Source organism: Esox lucius, chromosome 12, assembly GCF_011004845.1.
Source record: "Esox lucius isolate fEsoLuc1 chromosome 12, fEsoLuc1.pri, whole genome shotgun sequence".
NCBI lineage: Eukaryota > Metazoa > Chordata > Actinopteri > Esociformes > Esocidae > Esox > Esox lucius.
The window spans coordinates 28,925,553-28,949,183 of record NC_047580.1 but is presented as its reverse complement, the minus strand read 5'-3'; the positions used below and the strand labels follow the sequence as shown (position 1 = coordinate 28,949,183).

The 23,631-nt window shown below is 42.3% G+C and overlaps 3 protein-coding genes across 5 annotated transcripts; all 3 read right to left on the bottom strand.

The window, feature by feature from the left end:
- Positions 1-1,379: 1,379 nt before the first annotated feature.
- Positions 1,380-10,295, bottom strand: si:dkey-21c19.3 (sentrin-specific protease 1). Its single transcript, XM_010875294.3, has 17 exons — positions 9,659-10,295; positions 8,996-9,060; positions 7,669-7,877; positions 7,430-7,514; positions 7,108-7,303; positions 6,721-6,871; positions 6,328-6,446; positions 5,854-6,140; positions 5,503-5,566; positions 5,373-5,411; positions 5,126-5,210; positions 4,693-4,836; positions 4,351-4,482; positions 3,922-4,125; positions 2,797-2,961; positions 2,616-2,711; positions 1,380-1,797 (listed from the first exon to the last, which is right to left on the bottom strand). The coding sequence occupies exons 1-17, from the start codon at positions 9,799-9,801 to the stop codon at positions 1,735-1,737; spliced, it is 2,247 nt and encodes a 748-aa protein (XP_010873596.1). The 5' UTR covers positions 9,802-10,295; the 3' UTR covers positions 1,380-1,734.
- A 199-nt stretch (positions 10,296-10,494) lies between these two features.
- Positions 10,495-16,908, bottom strand: faim2b (Fas apoptotic inhibitory molecule 2b). Its single transcript, XM_010875292.4, has 12 exons — positions 16,266-16,908; positions 15,298-15,409; positions 15,109-15,215; positions 14,601-14,665; positions 14,277-14,330; positions 14,138-14,188; positions 13,989-14,028; positions 13,805-13,842; positions 13,070-13,157; positions 12,843-12,938; positions 12,522-12,575; positions 10,495-12,422 (listed from the first exon to the last, which is right to left on the bottom strand). Exons 1-12 carry the CDS (start codon positions 16,278-16,280, stop codon positions 12,270-12,272), a joined length of 873 nt encoding a protein of 290 aa, XP_010873594.1. The 5' UTR covers positions 16,281-16,908; the 3' UTR covers positions 10,495-12,269.
- Positions 16,909-17,085: 177 nt separating this feature from the next.
- mfsd5 (major facilitator superfamily domain containing 5) lies at positions 17,086-21,419 on the bottom strand. 3 transcript variants are annotated; one of them, XM_010875291.3, is made up of 3 exons: positions 21,364-21,419; positions 19,246-19,633; positions 17,086-19,050 (listed from the first exon to the last, which is right to left on the bottom strand). In XM_010875291.3, exons 2-3 carry the CDS (start codon positions 19,555-19,557, stop codon positions 17,908-17,910), a joined length of 1,455 nt encoding a protein of 484 aa, XP_010873593.2. In that variant the 5' UTR covers positions 19,558-19,633; positions 21,364-21,419; the 3' UTR covers positions 17,086-17,907. The 3 variants fall into 3 exon arrangements, with proteins under 3 accessions (XP_010873593.2, XP_010873592.2, XP_010873591.2); XM_010875290.3 differs by lacking the exon at positions 21,364-21,419 and adding an exon at positions 20,504-20,722; XM_010875289.5 differs by lacking the exon at positions 21,364-21,419 and adding an exon at positions 20,174-20,448.
- Between the last annotated feature and the right edge of the window lie 2,212 nt (positions 21,420-23,631).

Here is a 23,631-nt window from a genome sequence, read left to right as displayed (position 1 = left end):
TGTGGTAGGAAGTACAGATATGATCACAAAATTGCCTTACAGATTTAAAGGGTGCTAAACTAAATTGCTATCTAAAAGCATAACATCATTCACACACTGCCTGAAAGAGTTTAACAAGTAGGAATACTTCCCAATCAGATTTCTGAGGTATTAGTATGATTAAGAAATCACAATTCTGTATTTCTTACAATCTGTAATATTTTCTTTCAGGCATTCCTCATTCCAGATTGAAAAAGTTCAACCATAGTTTGAAATCTCAAATTCCTCTCTTCTGAAATTCAGAGTCCACTTGAAACATCTTGCTGCTAATTTAGAATTGCAAAGGTTTTAGGAAACCTAATTTTAATAAAATGGGCTCCACTCCAGCAATAAGTCATCCATTTCATACAATGTCATGCAGAAACGCAAAAAATTTTAATCATTGGCTACGATCCACTAGCTTTAGCAAGAGTTTCACAAGTTTCTAAGTTATATCATAAAACTCTTCAAAAGTTGTACATTTTACAATTCACCCATACAAAAAAAGTGCTTTTAGAATAACACTGACGTGAAGTTTGAGCTGTTGTTCTGTTACCAAAACTTGCATGTGCAATTTGAGTAAATGTGATTTTGTAAAATATTCATTGAAAACTATTAAAGTGCTTGTGCATGAAGTTTTTGTGCACTTCAAATGTATTGATTTTGGTTTGATGTATATGCGAGTCCCCCCCCCCCGTGACTGTTATAGTGGAACTGTCCAAATCCATTGTAAAGCAATCCTGTAAAAAAGAATCTTCGTTCAGTGCCACAGTAGCAGGTCTAATTGCCCTCCTAAAACCAATAGATTTTTTTCTAATGTTTCTGAACTTTTTTCTTTTGATTAAAAGGAATCTTTTTCCTCTGAATTTTGCCCATGTGTATTTTATTACCAAGAGTGTAAACTCATTTACACTAACCCTTCTGACACACAAATACAAAAACACTTGGGGACAATATTTCTAAAATGAATTTGTTCTAGATACAAAACAGATAAAAAGGTACAAAATGTATATTAAATACGTTATCCAAGAAACCGTATAGTCATTAGTATGTACAAATGTTGAAAAACAAATCATGAAATAGAAGCCCAATAAACATTTTTTTTTTTTGTTGCTCATTTTAACAAAATAGACTTTAAACATCAAGTTACAATTTAATCTCGGAACTATACCTCTTGGTCAAGGAAGCATTACTGCAGCTTATCGGTTTCAGGGTCCAATTAACAAATAAGATGTGCAGCACCTCATGAAAAATACAATAGAAAGTCAACAAATTATACTCTGAGGTAATGGTACATGTACTATATTCAGTTGTAATATTTCCTTCTTAGATTTTGTAAAGAAGAATAAAGTCAACGCATCTCGATCTCTGAGTTTATTGGACCAGGTAGGGGAGTTAACCCCAGGCTGTATAAAAATAAGGTGTTAACAGTCAGTGTCGCATAAGAAAAACAACACACCTTCTTTGAACTGTACTTTGAAAGTGGTTTACAAAAATAGACAGTTACAGCACTCCTACCATAACATCCCTTCCAGGCTCAAGAGCCACCTGGTTAAGTTAAACAGTGTTCTGAGCTGGTCCCACCCCGGAGAGGACCGAATCCTTCTGCAGTCTAACAGCCATGGTATCACGGCACGGCCATCTCTTCAGACACTTCCCATTCCAAACTCGCCACTAAACAGCAGCCACAAGTTCAAAATAATGTCCCCGATTTCATCACAACAGTTTCCGATTCAAAATCTCCCAGACCATCCGTCTCCTGAAATAGGGCATGTGTTTCTGGATATTGGAGGGAAGGAACACAGACTTAGTTACTCATAGTGTAGTGTTACACAGACATTTCCTATACGGACAGATCTGCCCCTGGGTAGCATAACATTAATCTTAGTCTCTAGAAAGTGCAAGGCTCTTAGTGGCCAGGAATTGATTCAAAATAAAAAGAAATATTTGCTGGATTAAAAAAGTGGTACATAAGGAAATTACACTCATTTTTACATTGTAATTGCAGAAGAGTAATATTTTTTTATAGAATATATTTTTTTATAATGCTGGAATGATTGTGTTATAAAATATTTTATTCCTTGCTGTTGTAGTGATTGGCTATGGCCTTCTGCCTACTCATTTCCCCACCAGTCTCAGAAATATTGTCTAGGGAATCATTTGACAATCAATTTCACTAAAATATTTTCTAAAACAAGTGTTTCTATACCTATTTAGAGTCAGGGTGAGATTTAGAGCAGGAGAGAGGGAGATTGGTTTTGAATAAGACACAAGGCTTTTGTAATTAGCACATCTTTCACATTGAGGACAAATAAATAAATAAAAATCACACTTAAATGTAATGAGTTTCCTGTGTTTTTTTGTTTTTTTTTACATATGCAATGCAATTTACAACACGTTTCAAACATCAAACAAGGCTATTGGAGTCATAAGTTATTAATGGAATAGCTGTAATTAGCAACCATTATGATGGGGTAAAAATTTAAAAGACAAGCCTAACTGAATTGGACGCCAATTTGCACCGATTGCCAAAAGACAAACAGCTCAGCAAACAAAACCAACCAATGCCTATAAAATGCCAGTAATATAGCACTTACTTGTGTGAATGTGATTGGCTTGTCTTTGGTGATGTACTCTGCATATTTGCATGTGAACATTCCACAGTCACTTCCATTCATCTGCTGAGGAATCTCCTGTTCAAAAACATGTAGATTACGTTTTATTAAATGAAAGCTAGTGTTAATAAGTGTTAAATACATTTAATAATGTAACGCGTACATTGCGTTTCTTGCTTTGCAGAGTCCAATCTGAGGTATCCAGGTCTTTTCCCTTCTTGTCCTTGCTTTCCTGCTGCAGGTATTGCAGCAATATCCTGCAGGCTTCATCATTGTTTCCTCCCATGGAATCAAAGTAGGTGACACTTTTCTTACGGAGATCCACCACCTGAAAGACAAATAATTGATAGTAAATATAAAAAATTCCAGTAGAGATACACAAAGATTAACCGGGTCGTTTCAGAATCAGATAAGTGTCCTATCCAGCACGATCCCTGCCGCTACTCTGGATTTGGTAACATGGCCAGTCCTGTAAAACACTATTTATTTGGTTGCGTCTTTGAGAGTGAGGCAGTGTTGAGGAGATGGCTGTAGAGGCCAGGCCTTGGCTTTATGACTGGAAGTACCATTTAAAAAAAATAAAGAACCTTTTTCAAGTGCAACAGCAGCACTTAGCGATATTCTACACCACTAATAGCAGTCTGATCAATTGACCACCAAATCTGTATCGATCATCGACAGTGGGCTGGACATATCAGCTGTCTGCCGAAACTTCAAGGAGAATCAACATACAGTCAACATGCTACAGAAGTTTTGATTAACCACTTTGTGTGTGTTTAAATAACTACCAACAAAGGACAGACATTATTTTAATATGCTACCAACAGTGAGGCACCAAGAAATAGTATTTAAATAAATATGAGTATTATAATGCAAAATAGGGCGGCACAAATAATCACATTCAAAATCATCACTATATTAGCATGGGCGATATTTTAAAACACGCCAGCCACGTGTAAACGACGTCGTATAGTTCGCTCCCGCGGCTGCTTCCAGCACACACCACAAAAACACACCCATCCCTTTCAGTTTTTAGCATGTCGGACATCTCTACTGATGCAGCGTCACCCAGACAGTCAGTTTAGTTGAAGTTCCATTTCAGACATCGGGCTGCGCATACACAAGCCAAACACTAGAATGGTGGAACACCTCATAACGGGCGGCAAACTTTCCACACAGAAAGTTATAAAGCGCTTTTCCTTCCCATACATGTTCGGTGCATTCAGATTCACGTGCATTTCCTTCCAGTAGAAACTCTGAAGCCGTTATGGGACATGGCAGTACTCACAGCCAGACACCAGTGCACCCCCAGGTGGACAGGCACCAGTATAATGTCAACGCTGAAGACGTCCATCTTTTTGGTCCAACGGCGTACAGCAGAGTATCCGGCGCTGCGCAGCTTGGGGAAGAAGAAGGTATTGAAGGTGTGGACTGTCGGCAGGCTTGGATCCTTGCTGCGCTCCACCAGCAAGTTCATGTAGAAATTGATCACCTGCAGGGAGGAGGGGCACCACCAATAAAGAGAAAAATGGCAACGTAGCCTAATGGTCAAGACGCCGGCAGCAAAAATGTTTTTATAAAGGTTGCTGGGTCTAATCCACTGGACGGCACAACGAAAACTCATTCTAAAATAAATAAAAAGTACCTGGTCAATACACTAGTCTGGGGTAATGAGATACTTTTCTCACACAGGGACGAGCAATGTAACGGCCCTCACCTCATCATTGAGCCAGTTGAGGTGGTTGAGGGTCTGCAGGTCTTTGCGTGTGATGGTGAGTCTAAAGCCTTCACTCAACACCTCGTCCTGGCTGCCTCCCCTCAGCGCCCGGCTCACCTGCCCCTCCATCTCCTGGGGGGGGGCACAAAAACAAGCTGGCTCAGCTTAAGACCGCGTGCCATTCACATTCCTGACGAACACCGATCAAGGTCAAAGTCATAAAAATATATATAATCTGTGCGTTTAATAATGAAATACCAACAATGGATTTCATTTGTAGTGTGGTTTTGCACAAACTGGGAGATGCTAAATAAGACAACACAACCTAAACAGGGAATATACCTCAGTGAGCTGGGGAAACTCTGGTTTCTCTTCCACGGGTTTGGGTTCCTCTATGAGGGCAGCTAGAGGAACCTCCTTCTCAAGGGGCACTCTGACATGGAGCTCCACCCCCCCACGGTCCAGCTGGCTATCATCTGACAAACGCTTAACCAGGGCACAGCATGAAACAGAATGGTCAGGGTTAGCACCGACCACCACACAACGCAGCGTTTCAGTGTTAAAAGAGCATCTCGTAACATGTTCTAACGTAACAAATCCTAACAACTTGACCTTGAATGAACGAAGGCTTGACGGAACGTACCAACGGGCTTGACAGAACGTACCAACGGGCTTGACAGAACGTACCAACGGGCTTGACAGAAAGTACCAACGGGCTTGACAGAAAGTACCAACGGGCTTGACAGAAAGTACCAACGGGCTTGACAGAACGTACCTGTCTCAGGAACTGAGCAGCCAAGGCCTCCTGCTGATCGATTTTCCTCCGCCTCTCGCGCGCACGAGAGTCATACATGCTGGTCCTGGAAAAAACAGAGGCAAGGGCTTCTAGGACGAGCTGCGGTAGCATTTTGTTTGTATTTCTGCACTGCATTCTATTTTTAATTGGTGTGTGGCCAAATGACAGTAAAACGATCAAAGAATAGCAGCACAAAATGTCTTTCATCAGAAATTAGGAGACTTACAACTCTTTGATCCAGAGTTCAGCTTGGAAGCATGGCACACTGGAGAGACAGAGAAACTGTGTTAGATAGGTAAACAGAATATCATAAACAGACAGAATCTAACAAAAACAAACCATTCTAAAGACCTTACCTTGATCTGTCTGGCCTTTTGCCCTTCTGCTCACTCACAATGACCACAGAGTCTCCATCGGGAGCTGCAAAACCAGACATGGTCAAAATGAGTCAAGGGACAAAACCAGCAAAGCGACAGACATACAACACACTGTCTGCACTGCACCGTCACATCCCTTCTCTGTATCCTCTTGAATCTTACAGTGGTGAATCTTATGGTGGTGATAATCAAAATATTACAACAACTACATGGTAATTCTCAAAAGGAAAATGCCTCAAAAGTGTCTCAAGTCTAAAAAATGAAATGCCCACTCTGGGTTAAACCAGTACAACTACAAGCCTTGACATGCAGCCGTTTTTGGAACTTCACCCGATGACTGTGTGTCCTGAGAAGAGGTGTCTTGAAGGGCAGCTGGGGAGGGGACAGACCGCTGTGTCTGTAGTCTCCTGGGACTAAGGTCTGAGTCAGGGGCCCACGGCTGGTTCCCTGTACCACTAGAGGAGCCCTCCCCTGGGCTGGGGACGTTGCTGTAACTCAGGCTGGACTCTGCACAGGGGCTAGAGGGGCCACTGAGGCCCTCTAAGGTGTCTCCTGACCTTGACCCAGAAGGGGATGAACACTGGAGCCGTCGCCCGCTAGAACTCAGGAAGCTTGTACTGAAAGAGACAGACAGACGAGAGACCGAGAGAGACAGAGAGAGACAAGACAGACTGTCAAACCCAAAGAACTATGACGCTGCCCATCATAGGCAGGGTGTGAGCATGTTCTACACACAGAATAAGCCTAATGAATAACACCCATTGGGACAGTGAGAGGACTGCATTCTGGGTTGGCTGTACTCACAAGTCTCGGTGTGAGCGCGAGAAGCATTGCGAGCTGCCATTGTGGAACGAGGACGACTGTCCACCTGAGACCATGGAAAGCAATTGCCTGTACACCTCTTTCTCCTCCTCACGGACCGACTGTAAAATCACAGAACGCAACACAGAACGCAACACAGAACATTGTTAATATTGCTTCATATGGAGGAGGAGCATTGCCCAGCTATAATGAACTACATCAAGTCAGAACGGTATAACCTATGGATGTCACAAGAATCATTACTTTGAGCGCGACAAGTGGAACCCAAAAACAGTCCTTGGGGCCTAGTGTATCTACTTCAGAATGTATTGATATGCTAACATTTAGAACTACTATAATCACAAGCAAAAAAATAGCAAGTTACTGATATTTTACCTCTTGTGCGGTGCAGTGAGACCTGCCTCCAAGCAGGCGGCTGGAGGAGCAGCTGTGTGAAGGACTCTGCACCACACGGATGGGGAACGTCTTTTCATACATGCTGGTGAACGAGCTGCTTCCTGTAGCAAACCCTGCTGAGGTAATCCGACTGCAGACAGGGGAAATACAATTATTACACTGAAAATGGAATTCATTTTAAAAGTGAATGAAGCACAAACGAGGGCAGAAAACAGGCAGCTATCCCAGGTATTTCTGAACATCCAGCACCTCCACAAACTTGAAGCTGATCAACTAAAAAGGACATTCAAGCTAAGGATCCTGACAGTGCTTGACTAATAGCACAATGACATTCTCAATATCAAAATCAATTTCCAATGAACAGACCTTGTTGATGCAGCTGATCTGAGGTGGGTCCTCCCCAGGCGCGGAGAGGGACATGGCTTAGGGCTGCTGTTGGAGGAATGAGGCAGACCGGCAGAATGCCCGTTTGTTTTGGGCGCTTCACGGTGAGTCAGAGACATGCACACTTGCCGTCTGCAAAGCTTTGAACCCATCGCTGACTTCTCCGTTCTTAAAACCCCTGAAGGGATGAAAAAATGACTTTAGGAGCGTGTCCGTTGAACAGTCTTTCCATTACTACCCAAACATGACTGAATTCTCCAGCCAGCAGAAGGAATGTGTTCCGGAAAACAAACTTGGAACTTGCCTGATTTAGAGCTCTTCCATTCCAGAGTTGTTGAGGGAGCAACAAATATCCCATCCAGAGGAGCAGAGTTCCTCACCTCGAGGACCTAAAACAAATAAAAAATAAACATATGCAGCGTCCCGATCCAGAATTTCAGACAGGGCCTCTCACAGACTTTGGTTTAAAGACCAAAAGCAATCAGAAGAGCTATTCCAAGATGTCCAGTCCATGATGGACTCTGACACCGTGAGATCCAATACCTCAGTCTCTTCCCAGAACGTTGACGGGGGGCGTCCAGAAGTTGAGGCTCTGGGCTCCACAGCCAGGTGTTCTTCCAGGGGAGGTCCGGGGGAAGCAGGCAGCATGTTCCTCAAGGTAGGGGTCACGCTGTTCCTCACCCAGGAGGCCACAGTGGAGCTGTGGCTCTTCACCCCTTCAGCTGCCGTCTTCACGGTGTCAACAAGGTTCCCTGGAGAATAAACACGGTCGTCTGTATATTGAAAAATCAGTGCGGCCTGAAAACAAAAGGTGGCAAGACACACAGACATCCAAGGAATATCTGCAAGTGCCAGTGTTTAAAGAAAATTCACAAACAAATTAAAAGCATCAAGCCGGTACATTACAGGCCCTAGGGAACTCAAAGTGAGCACGTTTGGGTTTTGGCCCGGACACACCTGACAGTTGTACTATATCTAGAATTAATCAGGGATAAACTTATGGAGGTCGCAGACCCAGAGCCTCAGGATGTAAGGCAGGGGGTTCTTTTCAATACTGTAGCAGGTGCATACACACAACCCGACCTGAATTGTAGCAGAAACACTGACGGAAATTACAAGCGACTGTAACCACTACATTACAAAAACCATGTAGACATTAAATAAAGTGACGTGAGGTAGTTATATATTTGACGAGTCAAACGGTTTAATTTGAAGCACATTGTTTTAGACATGCAGAGACCCACACAGTGCTCCATACCTGGATGCGTCCACTTCACGTGTCCCAGCATAATGAATGCGCCCATGGCGAAACAATTCTGACTCAACACAGCCACATTGCACCGTATGGTAATTGATATTATTCACGTAAATATATTCCCGCACTTCAGATTGTTTAAGGGCAACCGACGTGAGGGCAGAAAGGTTTTACAAGTCAAATAAGTCGACTTAGTCGAATAATCATGGAATATTAATGTCAGCGATCCAACACCAAATGTAAGAAAAACAACATTTAGAAAGTTTTTCTAAGTTGTCTGTATAATGTGAATGACCTGGATGGATGGGTAGGGTTGTAGACAGACCTGGTGGTGGGGTTGTAGACAGACCTCGTGTTGAGGAAACTTCCTCAACACGAGGACAAAGGAGATTATTTAATATGACTTATTTTCCACTGACTCTTAAGATCCTCCAGTTGCTGTTTCCATTAGCCAGCTCCGATGATGGTTGGTCTGTGAATGTCCATGGGATTAGAATATTTTGAAAACTTTTGTAGGGCTTAAACAATTTGAAGATCCTGAGCATCAGAGGAAAACCTGTCATAATAATCCTCTCCTCCAAGTTCAGGTGCTGAGCCTACCAGGGAAAAGCTTACCCATTCGAAATTTCTTCACTTCAAGGGCTTGGTTATCTTGGTCAAGGGACTCTCCATCCTCCAAACTGAAAAAAAGTGGAAAACATACACATTATTAACCAGACACCCAGTCAGCGATGGAGACGATCATAACTATCACTTTAGACAGCACAATAGGACTTAGAATGCCAATTGCTGTAGATCTATGTTGTTCCTAGGGTCGCACATTAAATAAAAATCACAATCGACAAGAACAGTAATAGGGGAGTCACTCACATGTACTTAAAATTGACATAGAAAACATTTTAAACAAACATGGTCCGGTGTTGACATCCAACAATCACTGTCATGGTAATCGGCAGCGGGGTTTAGCTAAGCGAGGACGATATATCTATCAACACTCCATACCTGCTAGAAAAATGGCTGGTTGGTTAAAATCTCAAAAAAATTTAGAAACAGAAATGTTACAATACACTAAGCGAAGACATTTAACTAGGTCATCAAACAAACTGGTCATCCGATAGCTAATGGCATGCCAGCACTACGTCGCCCGCCGTTAAACGGTTAAGTAAATAAGATAACGACTGTAGTGGTCTAATTAGAATGCTTGCTGCTGTATGTCGGGTAGAAAGCTTTCCAGATATCTGCGTGCCAGCAGTAGCTACTAGCATAACCTTAACTTACCAGTCGATAGGTCTTTTTCTCCTTATCTGACCCCGTTGTATTCCGTGCGTATCGACGTTAACATCCTGTTGGTCCGGAGCTGGCATTCCGTTGCGGAGATTGGCGAAGCCCGTTCCAATCCATTCGTAAAATTTATTGAACATGTTGTTAGAGAAGTTTAAAACCTTCCGCCCGCGAAAAATTTTATCGCTATGGTTGCTTCCAACCCGCCTGCCAGCGCAGCCAAAAGCACAGAAAGCCACCCAACGTCATTCGGCCGGGGCACGTAAATCTTAACTATTTAGTGGGTTATCCAACCTTACTAATCATAGCTATCACATTACATTCCTTCACTTGAAATGTGCTAGCCAGCTATTTCGCTCGCGCAGCTAACAAGATAGCCAGCTAGTTAGCGGTGAGCTAAACTAGCTAGCTAACAAGCCTGGTTGTGTGTGGCTGTAGCGACAAGGGTTTTAATCTGCACTTGAGTGAGTTTAATCACAAATATCACATTCTACAGTGCAATGTATCTAACTTAAATAGCACTTGAGTCAAAAGAAACTCACTGTAGTACTTTAAATACAAAAATACGGTATATAAACTCGTTAAACGATATGCTCTCCCGCTTCTTCCTCATTCAAAACCACAACATGGCCGAGCTGGAGACTCCACCATGAACCGTTTTCATTGGTTTAGCAAATCGAGTAGAATAAACTATTCTGAAACATGATTGGCTAGTTGATGTGCTTTTCATGGCGCTTCTTTGATGAACTCATTTTTAACTCTCATTCTATTCGAATTGTATTCTGTTTCATTATATTTAGTGTTTCTTATTTACAAAATAAACTACAAAATTGGTGAGTCAATATTTTCTTTATTTCAGAGGTAAATGCCATACACATTTACATTCCCTTTCTAATAAATTACACATTATGTACAGTAATAGTTGTAAATGGAAATGAATTTCTTAAAACATTAATATGGAATAACACTCCATGCACAAGAGAAGAATTTACATAAGCAAATTCATTATAATTCCTTCAGATGAGACTAAGGCCACAACTTTCACATACAGACCATTCAATTTGTTAAGAAAATATATGTTTCCTTGTGTCCTGGTCAAATATATAACATCATTTTTTAGCATGTAACAATCAGGCATTTTGCAAGGATGTTAAACTCATTCTAGACACAATAATCAAAACTATTTGCTTTCACCATATTTTTTTGTTTACAAAAAATAAACAACTCTTTCAGTCTTAATAAAACAGTAGTAACAGCCATAACAACAAAGTCAAGCCATACATTTTTAACACCTGGAGCGAATACATATATTTATCACATTACCGTAATGTAAAAGTTCACCAGATTTACCCCCTAAACAGGCTCAGTAAGGAATGTTTACCACATTGGTTTAGACTTTAGGTAAATAAATAAGAAATTCAGTGTGAAAGAGCAGCCGACCATGCTGAAAAGATATTAAAAAATTAATTAAAAAAAAGACCACACAATAATACAGACTAGAACTTGATGTTACAAAGAGAGACAAGGGTCAAGTAGCAAATCTGCACTACTGTCAGCATTGAATGTCTTGTCACATTTTTAATGTGAATAAAACTATCACAGTTTTAATGCAATGCAGCTGCAGCCATGAAAAGACAATTAGTCTACACTAAAATGTTATATGAATTAGACTGAATGGCCTTGGTGGCCTTGATCTTATAGCTAAGATTTGAGCCTACAGGTTAAGAGCGGACAGTCTGGAAGACAGACAGGCACCAAAGAAACAACACACTGCCCACATACTGTGTAAACAGGTGCCACGGACAGATGCCCAAAGTGTCAGAAAAATCAGGTGAGTGTCATCATAATCAAAAGGGTCCCTTATACTGTACAGTGACGCTTTTGGACATAGGCTGCTACTGTACTGCTAACAAACTAACAACATGGGTGCAAACGACATGTCGTATCTACACTAAAAACATCTTCAGAGCTATCTGTACACCTGTACCATGCATAATAGTTCATTTGTTTTGACCATTTATTAAAGTGTATCCTGAAATTCTTTGTAGATCCCACTGATTCAAATTATGGGTACATGTAATTGCAGCTGAGGAGTAAATAAAATTCAGATTTTCATGCATTGAGGAGCCTGTGGAGCTGTCACAGATAACTTCTGTTGTTAACAGACTGGAGAACACAAGTACATCACATTTGTATAACACACAAAACAGCTATAGCTATTACATTTTGTGCATGTTTTTTTCACAGCCTACCTATGGTTGAAGAAATCTGACCTGTGACCCTATGGGTGAAATATACTGTACATTAGTGCTTGAGGTCTGCTGCTTAGTTAGCAGACAAGCTAAATGAACAACACAGTACAGTGGAAGAGCCATGTCATGCTTGAGGGGTCAAAGACTGTTGGAGGAGGTGAGGGATCTGAGGGTGACTTCAGAGTCTGGATTCATACAGTGTCTCGGAGTCGTGCTGATCCAGAACCATATCCTCCTTTACTGCGTCTACAACACTATTCACCTGGAACTAAATGGGGAAATGGATCCTAGATCAGTACCACCACTCAGAGACTATGAACATGGGCCCTGCTTGGATGGGTGAGCTGGAGGCGTACTCAGTTTGTCCGCTCAGAACCAAACACAGAGAGCGAGAAGGAGAAGATGTAGATGATGTCAAGATATATGTTGAGAGTGGCGAAGACGTATTCTTCTGGACTTATAGTGTAGCGCTTGTTGCCCATCAGTTGCTGGGTGTCAATAGCCAAGAACTAAACAGGGATGAAAAACAACTCAATTATCAATTAATCTCCCCTAAATATTTGTCTAAGTTGGAATGTGAAGTGAATAGGATTCAATTTTACCCGTACCATGGTAAACAGCAACGCCCCCAAAGCACCATAGACCCCATGCAGCCAGGGCACCTAAAGCGCAACAAAGAACACGTCACATTTATCACATTCAACATTTCCAATATGACCTGACCAAGCTATAGGCAATGTAAAACACATCTGTCTATCCCTCACCTTAGTCCCCACACACATTCACTTATTCAGATTTATTATAAATGCCTAGATAATATTTTCTCCCTGCCATAGCATTTTCATCTGCAGTCTTCCTATATGAACATGACACTCTGAAATATAACTATTATTGTTTAATAAACTCATTTGTTACATTTTAATACTTACACAACCATATGGCAGGACTATGGCCAGGACCAGACCGGACACCATCATGACCAGGCATAATGTAAACAAGACGCCTCGGTATGATGTCACATCAAACTGATGACATCATAAGAGAAAAAGGAATTTAGGACAGGAAATAGAAAGTAACGTAGCCATTAATATATATAAAACTGAATTATAGAAGCAAGGGGATAATATTAAATGGAGGAAAGTTCTGGCAGACTGACCTTAGTTTGGAAGCTGACAAGAGTGACGATAAGACAGACCGCAGCAGTAATACCGAGGCAAATCACCACTGACTTTGTGTTGTAATAACTATTAGAGGGAGGAAGATATGGTACAGATTATTCCATTTTTACATTTGAGTTATTAAGCAGAATCTTTTAACCTGAGCCACAGCAATAAAACTGTTTGGGTGATTCTACAGCATACATTTAGGTGGGATTTTTTTAAATAATATGCACAAATGTGAAAGATAACTTTTAGCGAGTTGCTCAAGTGCAGAATGTTAGAGTTTGCATATTTACAGGTCAGGGATTTAACCCAGCAAGCTCATAATAAAATAGTTTGTTTACAGTAATAACATATCAATGGCATTGTTTCTTAAAACAATAACAAGTTAAGCCTATAATCTATAATGGTTTAACACTAAAATGTGGACATAACTAAGACCCCAATATTAATGTAAGACTATGGATACTTTGGGCATAGCTGATTCACACAATGATTTGCATGACTGTCCAAACCTCTTCCTGGAGATCTACATGGTTTCTAGCCCAACTCCAATTTAGCACACCTGATTCTTAATATTAGCTGCTAAACAAGGCTGTATTTTATATTAACTTGGAGGTTTACCCAGCTGCAAAAGCTATCCCGCTAACTATATTGTCTGTAGAAGCAGACACACAGCATTGTGGACGACAGAGACAAACAGAAGGTAAAACGACGACGGGAGACTGTACCTGGACAGCATTCCAGTCATATAGGACAGAGACAGGGTCTGCAGCAGGACAGATTACAAAGAGATGTTAATGACAAAGGCTAGTGTAGATTCCGTGCAAAGGAATAGTTTGTGTATAAAACATTGTTGAACAATGTGTATAACATTATGGATCGCATTAAATTGAAGGCCTCAATGATACTTACAAAGATGGTGAGCAGGATCAGATTGAATGGAAATTGTCTTCTATAAAATAGAGAAATAAAACCCAGTAAGGACTGTGCTTAGGAACTGCTGCTGGGTCCTATAACAAAATCCTCTTTGATCGTAATAACTGGTTTTGCATTAAACATACCGTGGTCCAGGACAGCAGGCGAGTGTAAGATACGTGACAAAGAACACAGCACTGTTTAAAGAAAGACAACATATTTTAGAAATTCAGGAAATTAAATCGACCCGGTAAAAACATATGTGAAATCAAAGCTGAGACTTACTATGAAGCCCAGTACCATCCAGGGTTTGACTGAATGTAGTCCCTCACTGGTTCACTGATGATGGAAGCGTACAGGATTTTTAGTATGCAATGACGGCCCGCTTTGCTCTAAGTACTTATTGTGTTTTACTGGCTGTTTAACATTCTCTGCTGTGAGTCGTTGGCATTTCGATTAAACAGCAATTAACTGACCAATGTGAAATTACATCTCTGACGAAACATTACAGTGTCACAGCCTGATGGCCTTCTTATTCACTACTTCATTACCGGATGAAGGTTTTGAAGGTTCTAGCTTTATACAGAAAGATATTATTTGAACCCTCACCAGAACGTGAAGAGGGACACTATGGAAAGAGTTACTAGAAGCTGAATCATCAACATGGTGTAAACCTAAAAGGAGGTAACAAAAGAAACATAATTATATATAAGGATATAATTGAAAGACACTAAACAGTACATCAATGTTCGTTAGGTTGTGAAATGATAATGTTTTTGAGACGTGGGAGCTGCAGGACACAAACACATTGCCATTACATTTAACTCAGTATAAAGTGAGTATACTCAGCTTTCACAAAGACTAGTAATAACAAGGTCATATGTTAAAAAGTCATCAGTAATATGGTACTGTAGTAATACACTAACACCACAAAGTGTGTCTTTATGAATGATTTGGCTCTTAAAAGGTAATGCCCTCTTAGAATCGCCAGCATAATGACCAATGTTTTTCCCTGGCCCATCCCTGGTGAGCACCAGGCTGTCTCACCGGCCCATGGTAATGGTAGGGCAGCCTGGGAGTTGTAATCAGGCCGGGAACAGCCACAGTCCAAACGTACCTTGCGGATAAAGATCCTCCGGATGTTTTTATCACTCCAGCTGAACTCTGTGAGCATCTCCCCATCACTGGGGTAAGTCTCGTTATAGCACGGGCTAGCAGTGACACCTTTGGACAGACCACTTCCAGTTATTTTCCACAACGTTTATGAAGAGAGGGGTGACGATATGGTGACGGATACATTTCTCACCTGAACCTGTGGCCTCCTCGTAGGTGGGAGGGGAAGGCAGACCTCCTGCTTGTCCACTTGAGGTGCCATACTGCTTCTCTCCTGCTTCAGCTGCCTTGTTGGCAACTGTAAGCTGAGGACAGAGAAGATAATGAATAAGAACTGTTTTAACTTGGCAGAAGACTGACACGCTCTAACCAATTAGGAACTGATACTTAGGGAGAAAAAAAAAAAAAGCTTATTGGTGAATCCAAAATACACATTCACATTTTAAAAACAAAAACAATTCAATTGTATTCAAAATTTGGAGGCATTAAAAAAAAATCTGATCCGATTCCCTGATCACTGACTGTGAGCTCTAGACCTCTGCAGCTCAGCGACACTGTAGACTGCGAATCAGTGAATGATGAGTCATTAATCAACACTGTCCATTTAGCCAATCTGACCCTGAGCTAATCTACATATGATATCTCTTGCCTCATAATTTTACTGTGAACTATTTTAGAGTAATTACTACAGGTAAATGAAAGGTCTTGAATTACGCCCCCCAAAAAATAAAAGAAGCAAGGAGTAAAGTAAGGAAAAGGAGGAGTCGTATGCCTGTGTCTCTGAGGTGTAGGGAACTGCCAGTGACGCAGGAAAAACATGACCTCTCATCTCCATTTCATTTAGTTTAGCACCAGTCCTTTGCCTCAATAAATCCTCTGACAACCCCCACTGTCACTGTGCTGCCCTGCACCTCAGCATCACTGCTGAGGAAAAGTGAGATCTGCTCCTTAACACAGAGGCCAAGGAGAGGATGGAGAGGAGAGCAACAAAGCCTACGTACATGCTGCTACAGTGATTACATAACATTCTGGACCACACACACACACTACAGAGCAGCCAGGAACCTTCCCTGTCACTATCAACAAAATGGCTGTACAGTAGTGAGCATGGACTGAATGAGGTGTAGAATGACACATATGGAATGTGTCCATGGCCCTTACCTTGCCCTGGGTCATAATGCCTGTGTTTGGTGCCTGCAGAAGACACTGAAACGGTTTTATGTGCTTCAGGCGAAGAAGTCCAGCTCTCCTTTCTGTTATTTTATCCTGTTGTATGAAGCCCTGATGACCAGCTGTAAGACGCAATCCAAATTACAGCACTAGAGCTGAGGAAGACCTGAGCCTGAGAAGCAATGTCTGTCTCTTATACTGATTCTGTCAGATTAAACCCCTTCAGATGCAGCAGCAGTGGCTTAATCCAACCATCCACGCACTTATGGTTCTCACAGCCCCCCCCCACCCCCAAAAAATGAACATTCTAGCAACTTCCAGGGGAAGCAGTAATGCTGAGGGACATTTGGACTGTACCACTCTGAAACAAAACGAGGGGGGGTGTATTCTATTTCTGAGTCAATTCAGGATAGGGCCAGAGAGAACTGGAATATTTGGTCTGCTAAATAAATAAAAAATAAAAAGAAGGTGACAAAGATGTGATAAAGTTTTCTGAATGTTACATGTTTGCCCTCAACATCCCTGTCACTAGTAGTTAAGTCATAGACGTTTCTCTTCTCATATTACATGAAATAATTGTGCAAACACCAAAGAGTCAGAAATAGCATTATTTAACATTTTCAATTGTTTAAATAATGCATAAAACAGCATTCTGTATTCATTCATGAAAGCATTCAGGAAAATGCTAGAACCTACTGCTAATAAAACAAATGTTTGACTAAAACATCCCTGGATTTACCAGTGGAGTATGGTAAACTCAATCCGTTTAACAATATAATCACTGCAATTGAACAGAGCATGAAACAGCAGACAGTATTAAATCTTATTTATTCCTTTTTTCACTGACTGAGAAATGAAATAACAAAAACCCTTGCTGCTCCAAGACATTCCGTAAGCATTCAGAATCTAAACATAAATAAACATCAATAAAGATGAATCTTCCATTATAATGTACCTGTCTCAAAATGGCAACGGCTTATAAAACAGAACTAGTATTAGTATAACGGAATGACCCAATATTGGTCCATTTAAGTCATTTCTAAAAAAAAATTATCATTTCGGACATTACTGACAAGGACAAGAACTCCAGTGTGTGATAAAGCTGGGGATATTTCTGCAGGAGTAAGCAGCTGTGCTTGTGTTATAAGTCTTGTTTTGGTATGGCTGAGTGGTACATCTTAAAACACAACGCAGTTGATAAACACTACGCTGCCATGACGTGCAGCCTGAAAAGCAAGGAACCTACTGCAGCAACCTTTCTGCCACCTACTGGCACAATACTATTACTCAAGCTCATGTGTGCGCTTCACAAGGCCAACATTAAAGATGGCGCAGGCTGCAGCACAATAACTCGAAATAAACAAATACCCCATATTACAGCATGATGCCTGCTAGTGCCAAGTAAAAACAAACATCAGGAAATATTGTAACTAGAAATATACACCTCCCTGTCACCAGATCATTTAAAATCACTGTTTAATATCAGCAACCGGGTTGATTGTCTGTTTTGAATCCTCACAAAAGTTGATCGTCACTTTCCAAATCAATATTCATCACTGTCAACAAAGCAGTAACGGTTCTCCTTCATATCAGTACCCACTGTTGGGACAGTCACATGTTAGGAATGTCGGTGTCACATCTCTCCCTCCCCTTTTGGTCCCTCTAGCCTGAGATCCACGTCATTCCTTCCTAGAGTAAAGAGACTGACTACAGCCAAAAGGGCGGCTAGCATCATTACAGCACAGCCCCCAAACATATGCCGGGTCCCACTGCCACTCTCCCCCCCTCCGGTTCCTGACACCTCCCCGTGGAGGGCCAGCAGCCCCAGGCAGGCCAGCAGGTGCAGAGGGAGCCTGAACCAGGCTAGAGTTCCGGCCCTCTTCTCCTCAGGGATCACCCTGCCCTGGAGGAAACTGACAGTGGGGAAGTAGAGGCCACTGGCCAGCTCCAGCAGCAGGAAGGCCAACAAGGATTCACGTGGTCTGGGCTGACCCGGGGAAGTGGAGAAAGTCAGCATAAAGAAGGAGAAAAAAGCGAGCAGCATGGAAAAGCAGAGGAGGTGCCCAGGCTGGAGGCGGTAGCGTGAGGAGGTTGCCAGGCGGTAGAGCAGGGAGCCTGCCATACTTGCTGCCATCAGGCAGGAGAAGACGATGCCCAGTGGAGGGCCGTGGGGGTCTAGGACCGGGGTCCACAGGAAGACAAATATATAGAGGACACTCTCAAACAGAGCCTGGACTCCGCCCAGCAGCATCACCCGTCGGTCTGACAAGAGACAGCGAAGACCTTCCTGACAGCTGCGCCAAAACCGGGCCCATGCTGACACCCGAGCCAGGGGGGCTGAACTAGAAGGGCCCAGCAAAGGTGTCTTGTTGATGTCCCCCACCAGGTCCCCTTCCTTCTCCTCCAGGCCCCAGTCAGTCAGCACCACCCAACCACAGGCCCCTAGACAGGGTACAGCCAGGAGGAAGGGGGCCACGGGCCCCAGGTGGAGCCACTCAGCCAGCATGTTAGCCACCAGTCCGGCCGCCACCGCCAGCCCGTGATTCCAGCTGGCAGCTTTGGTGAAGGTGCTGGGGATCCATTCTTTGGGGAAGTCGTGGGTGTCCACGTGGCGGTGCACGTACCAGGCCTCGAAGGCTGTGGAGAGCAGGGACGTGGACAGGCCTCCGAGGACGCGACCCACGATGAGTACAAAGTAGTCCCGGGATAGCTTGGTGAGGCAACAGGCTGAGTAAGCCAGGCAGAAGATCAGGCAGGTCTGTCTGCGTCCCAGGACCTGAATGAAGGAACACATTTTTACTTTTTAAATTGGGGCCCATTTCTTTTGTTTTTGCCCGAAACTAACATAGTAGATTTAACTTTATCACCAAGCCTTGTTTTCTCTATGTGTTATTAATTTTGCACCATAACTCTGTTCTCTTTCAAGAGCCTGGTTAGGAACTTTTGTCATTGTGGCCATCATCATTGTTACCTGAGGTAGCCAGCCAGCCACAGGGGCAAACAGCACGCAGGAGGCCAGGCCAACCACATACAGAATGGCTATCTGGGACTCCAGGAAGCTGTAGTGACGATAGAGCTTGTATAGGTATGGCCCCTGCAACCAGTCGGCCCACAGGGCCAGAAGGTAGCCTCTGAGAAACAGGGTCTGGAAGCGGCGGAAGGCAGGGTTGGTGCCCACGGCAGATGGTGTGGGTTGTTGTGGGGTGAGGCGACGTGCAGTGAGCTCCAGGCCAACACATAGCGCCACTAGAACTATGAAGGCCAGGTAGGCTGTCAGCAACATAATGTGTGTCAAAGTGCGACTGTTAGGGGAGGTATCTTAATGCCTGTCATGTAGCGCTGGGAGTCTCAGTCAAAGGCTGTGGAGACAAAGAGGATATCAAGGACCTTTAACTCAAGACAATTCTGTTGAACATCTGGTAACGGTAGGTCTGGTCAACTTGGGAACCACACAACCAGAGTTGTCATCTCAATCATCTGTCGTTTCTTCAAGGAACACATTAAACAACTTACGAGCACTTGGTTTACCGCTAGACTAGTTGCTGTGAACAACTACGTACACAATGTGTCAACTAGATAGTCTAGTCGAAATATTCAAAAGCTACACAACATTTGAAAGCAGTCCTCCAGCATGCTTACTTTTGAGCATCAGAGTAAATGAAGGGTATATATTGAAACAATAACTCCGTTAGATACTTATTTTGGTAAAGAAACCCCTCTATTGAGGGATGAATTGAAATAAGCAGCGTGAAAGGCACGCTACGTGAACCAGAGCTAATACTAGTGACAGCTAGCAAGCTAACGTTATTAGTTAGCTAGTTAATACTATCCTGCCACAAATTATACTTCGGTGAAGCCAGACAGACTGCAGGTCAGTAATAAATACAATTATTGCTTACCATCTTTATTGATCTCGAGCCATGTAATTTTATACACTGTTCAAATTATTGACAAATAAGCTTCGAAGTTGGATACACCGTGCTTGTTACGACAAACATCCTCGTCGTTATCACCTATCAACTTCCGGGTTCTACCACGGATGTTTTTTTTCTTCAGGAAGTGCCCAGGCTAGTTACACGTCTTATTTTTTCCAAAATCATAATCTTGATTTTATTTTTAAATTACATGCATTATTACAACTCTATGACATAATTCATATGAATTATTTTATTTAGCTTCCAATCCAGATGACATGGACCTCCAAAATCACTTGCATTTAGTTCACTGACCTTCCTTGTCAAGAGTACGCCTCTTAGGTTTGTCATTTTCATTTTCGGTGAATTTACAGGAATTTCTCTTCATAAACTACTCTTTTTAATAGCGCACTATCCATATGAGCTAGAGATCTTCAAACAAGTCCTGAGAAACTGAGAGCGAATAGTGTCTATTTCTGTATTTCCTCACAGCTTGAAATAAAAAACGTAAAACGAGCGCTGTATTGGTTCTCCGCCACCCTGTTTTCTGTGGGCTAACCAATGAACGAATCGTACACGGAGACCAATCTTTTTATTGTTTTGTGGGGGAGGTGGGTGAAATAACAAAAACAAATATGTTAGTGGTTTATGATTGCATTTGGGATAGCTCATTCACTTAAGTTTGGTTGCAATAGAACTACACATGACTACGACTCATGGATTACTACATCATTACCAACAACATTGAAAATATATTCGTTCTGATTAGCTAGCTTGCACCAGTAGCTAAAGCGAATGTAACTAGCCTTTAAATAATATGTAATAATGATTTAGTAATCCATGTGACTAACTATCACGCATTCAAGTAAATCAAGCTAGCCAATACACAGCACTATCCTGTTGCTCCGGAGTGAAACGTTGGTTGTATTCAACGGCTAAAAATAAATGTGGAGTAGAGAATTAGTGACGGGATGATTGCAGACGCTCACTATTCTGTTTACCAATACCACATGACTGATGGCGTTCAAAGCTTTGGACTTCGCGCACAACGGCTTGAACAAATCTGAACTGCTAGTTTTAAAAAGGGCTGATTTCTGATCCTAGAAAATGTATATTCACATAAATCCCCACCACAAGCATGCTTCGTAACGTCGTTATTAAAAACAGATGCATACCCTTCCGTTAACCTCGTCCCGTCTTTTATAACATTCTAGGAAGAATATTATATCCGAAGACCGAGCATGCGTTATTTATTTCCAACCAGCAGATGTCACTTATGTACTCTGTTTAAAAGCGTGTGAGCTGTTCTACTTAACCCACAATTGTTTGAGAAAGTTGCGGCTGCCGGTCACTAGAAGTATTTGTTTTAGTGCAGCTGTATGTGGTGTTGCGGCAGTTCTTTTTCAGTCACGGTGCTTTCTACATCATTTCACTTACCGAGACCAGTATTTTCAAATGTTTTTTTAAATTAAATTTAGCAAATACACTAGGATATTTATTCGTAGTTTACAGTTTATATAAGCCACGTAAACCTAGTACATGGCATATAAATAGACAATCTCTGATTCGATCCAAGAGGCACGGTATCAACAGTTTTGAAATATTTTGCAATATGCTTCTTTTGAAAATGTGTTCAATTGTTGTAATTAGTCTTGATCAAATGTATGTAATTAACCCCGTTTTTATCAGCAGTCGTCACAAAGTGCTTATACACATACCCAGCCTAAAACCCTGAAGAGCAAGCAAAAACAAGAAATGTATGTACAGTGGCTAGGTAAAATGTCCTACTAGAGTCCGAACCTATAGAAGAAGCCTCGGGTGGAGCCAGTCACGTGCACAGGTAGGGCTCAACCTAAAGAGTGCACATGCCGTTTTTGCCCTTTCACTCCATAGTTCCACTGCCACTCTCTGTGTGACGCCTGTCACTCGTTCTGATGAGCGCCAGACGTCTGTTATTACAATGTTACAGACAGGCCTATGTGACCCGCCTGGAAAAGAGCGAACATCTTGGGATCCATGCCTACCTGACAGCCCTGCTTGGATGTTTGCCCAGCATTGCAGCCTCAACCAGAGGAAGTTGCTCAAACTCTAGGGGGAAGGCCTGTCTGCTCCAATACTTCTCCATCATGGTTGACAGCTCCATGCTGTCCCCCTCCCAGAGTGCAAGACACTGTAGTGCATACCTGAACACCCTGTCGTTCCCTACATCTTGACTTCTGCCTCTCACTGTCGGTAAGGCGTGGCTCTGTACATTGTCCAGAATTCTGCAGGCCACTTTTTGTTGAAAGAACAGATGGGTCGCATTCTAACCAATGCTGCAGCTCTATATGTCCACCAGGGGGCAGTGTTTTAGAACGCTGGACCACCCTGGGACACACGCAGTTTATACCGTCATTCCCTTCCTTCTAAGACTGACTGTCCTGATATCTACCTTATAGAGTAGGATGTACGTACTACTATTGGGATGTGTTGTCCCCCCACCTACCTATATTAAGATGAGGGCACAAACTGACAAATACAGGTGCTGGTCATAAAATTTGAATATCATCAAAAAGTTGATTTATTTCAGTAATTCCATTCAAAAAGTGAAACTTGTATAATGTATACATTCATTCCACACAGACTGATATATTTCAAGTGTTTATTTATTTTAATTTTGATGATTATAACTGACAACTAATGAAAACCCCAAATTCAGTATCTCAGAATATTAGAATTTTGTGAAAAGGTTCTATATTGAAGACAACTGGTGCCACACTCTAATCAGCTAATTAACCCAAAACACCTGCAAAGGCCTTTAAATGGTCTCTCAGTCTAGTTCTGTAGGCAACACAATCATGGGGAAGACTGCTGACTTGACAGCTGTCCAAAAAACGACCATTAACACCTTGCGCAAGGAGGGCAAGACTCAAAAGGTCATAGCTAAAGAAGCTGGCTGTTCACAGAGCTCTGTGTCCAAGCACATTAATAGAGAGGCGAAGGGAAGGAAAACATGTGGTTAGAAAAAAGTGTACAAACAGTAGGGATAACCGCACCCTGGAGAGGATTGTGAAACAAAACCCATTCAAAAATATGGGGGAGATTCACAAAGAGTGGACAGCAGCTGGAGTCAGTGCTTCAAGAACCACCACGCACAGACGTATGCAAGACAGGGGTTTCAGCTGTCGCATTCCTTGTTTCAAGCCACTCTTGAACAAGACACAGCGTCAGAAGCGTCTCGCCTTGGCTAAAGACAAAAAGGACTGGACTGCTGCTGAGTTATGTTCTCTGATGAAAGTACATTTTGCATTTCCTTTGGAAATCAAGGTCCCAGAGTCTGGAGGAAGAGAGGAGAGGCACAGAATCCACGTTGCTTGAAGTCCAGTGTAAAGTTTCCACAGTCAGTGATGGTTTGGGGTGCCATGTCATCTGCTGGTGTTGGTCCACTGTGTTTTCTGAGGTCC

Excerpts from the sequence above, each read along its gene's own strand:
- si:dkey-21c19.3 (XM_010875294.3), bottom strand. The coding sequence starts at position 9,801 with ATGTTCAATAAATTTTACGAATGGATTGGAACGGGCTTCGCCAATCTC. Across the intron at positions 7,304-7,429 it reads ATGGAAGAGCTCTAAATCAG|GGGTTTTAAGAACGGAGAAG; the intron begins GCAAGTTCCAAG and ends TCATCCCTTCAG. Across the intron at positions 5,567-5,853 it reads TCAGGACACACAGTCATCGG|CTCCCGATGGAGACTCTGTG; the intron begins GTGAAGTTCCAA and ends CTGGTTTTGCAG.
- faim2b (XM_010875292.4), bottom strand. Across the intron at positions 14,029-14,137 it reads GCCTGCTGTCCTGGACCACG|AAGACAATTTCCATTCAATC; the intron begins GTATGTTTAATG and ends TCTATTTTATAG. Across the intron at positions 13,158-13,804 it reads ATGACTGGAATGCTGTCCAG|TTATTACAACACAAAGTCAG; the intron begins GTACAGTCTCCC and ends TCCCTCTAATAG.
- mfsd5 (XM_010875291.3), bottom strand. The coding sequence starts at position 19,557 with ATGTTGCTGACAGCCTACCTGGCCTTCATAGTTCTAGTGGCGCTATGT. Across the intron at positions 19,051-19,245 it reads TGGCTGGCTGGCTACCTCAG|GTCCTGGGACGCAGACAGAC; the intron begins GTAACAATGATG and ends TCCTTCATTCAG.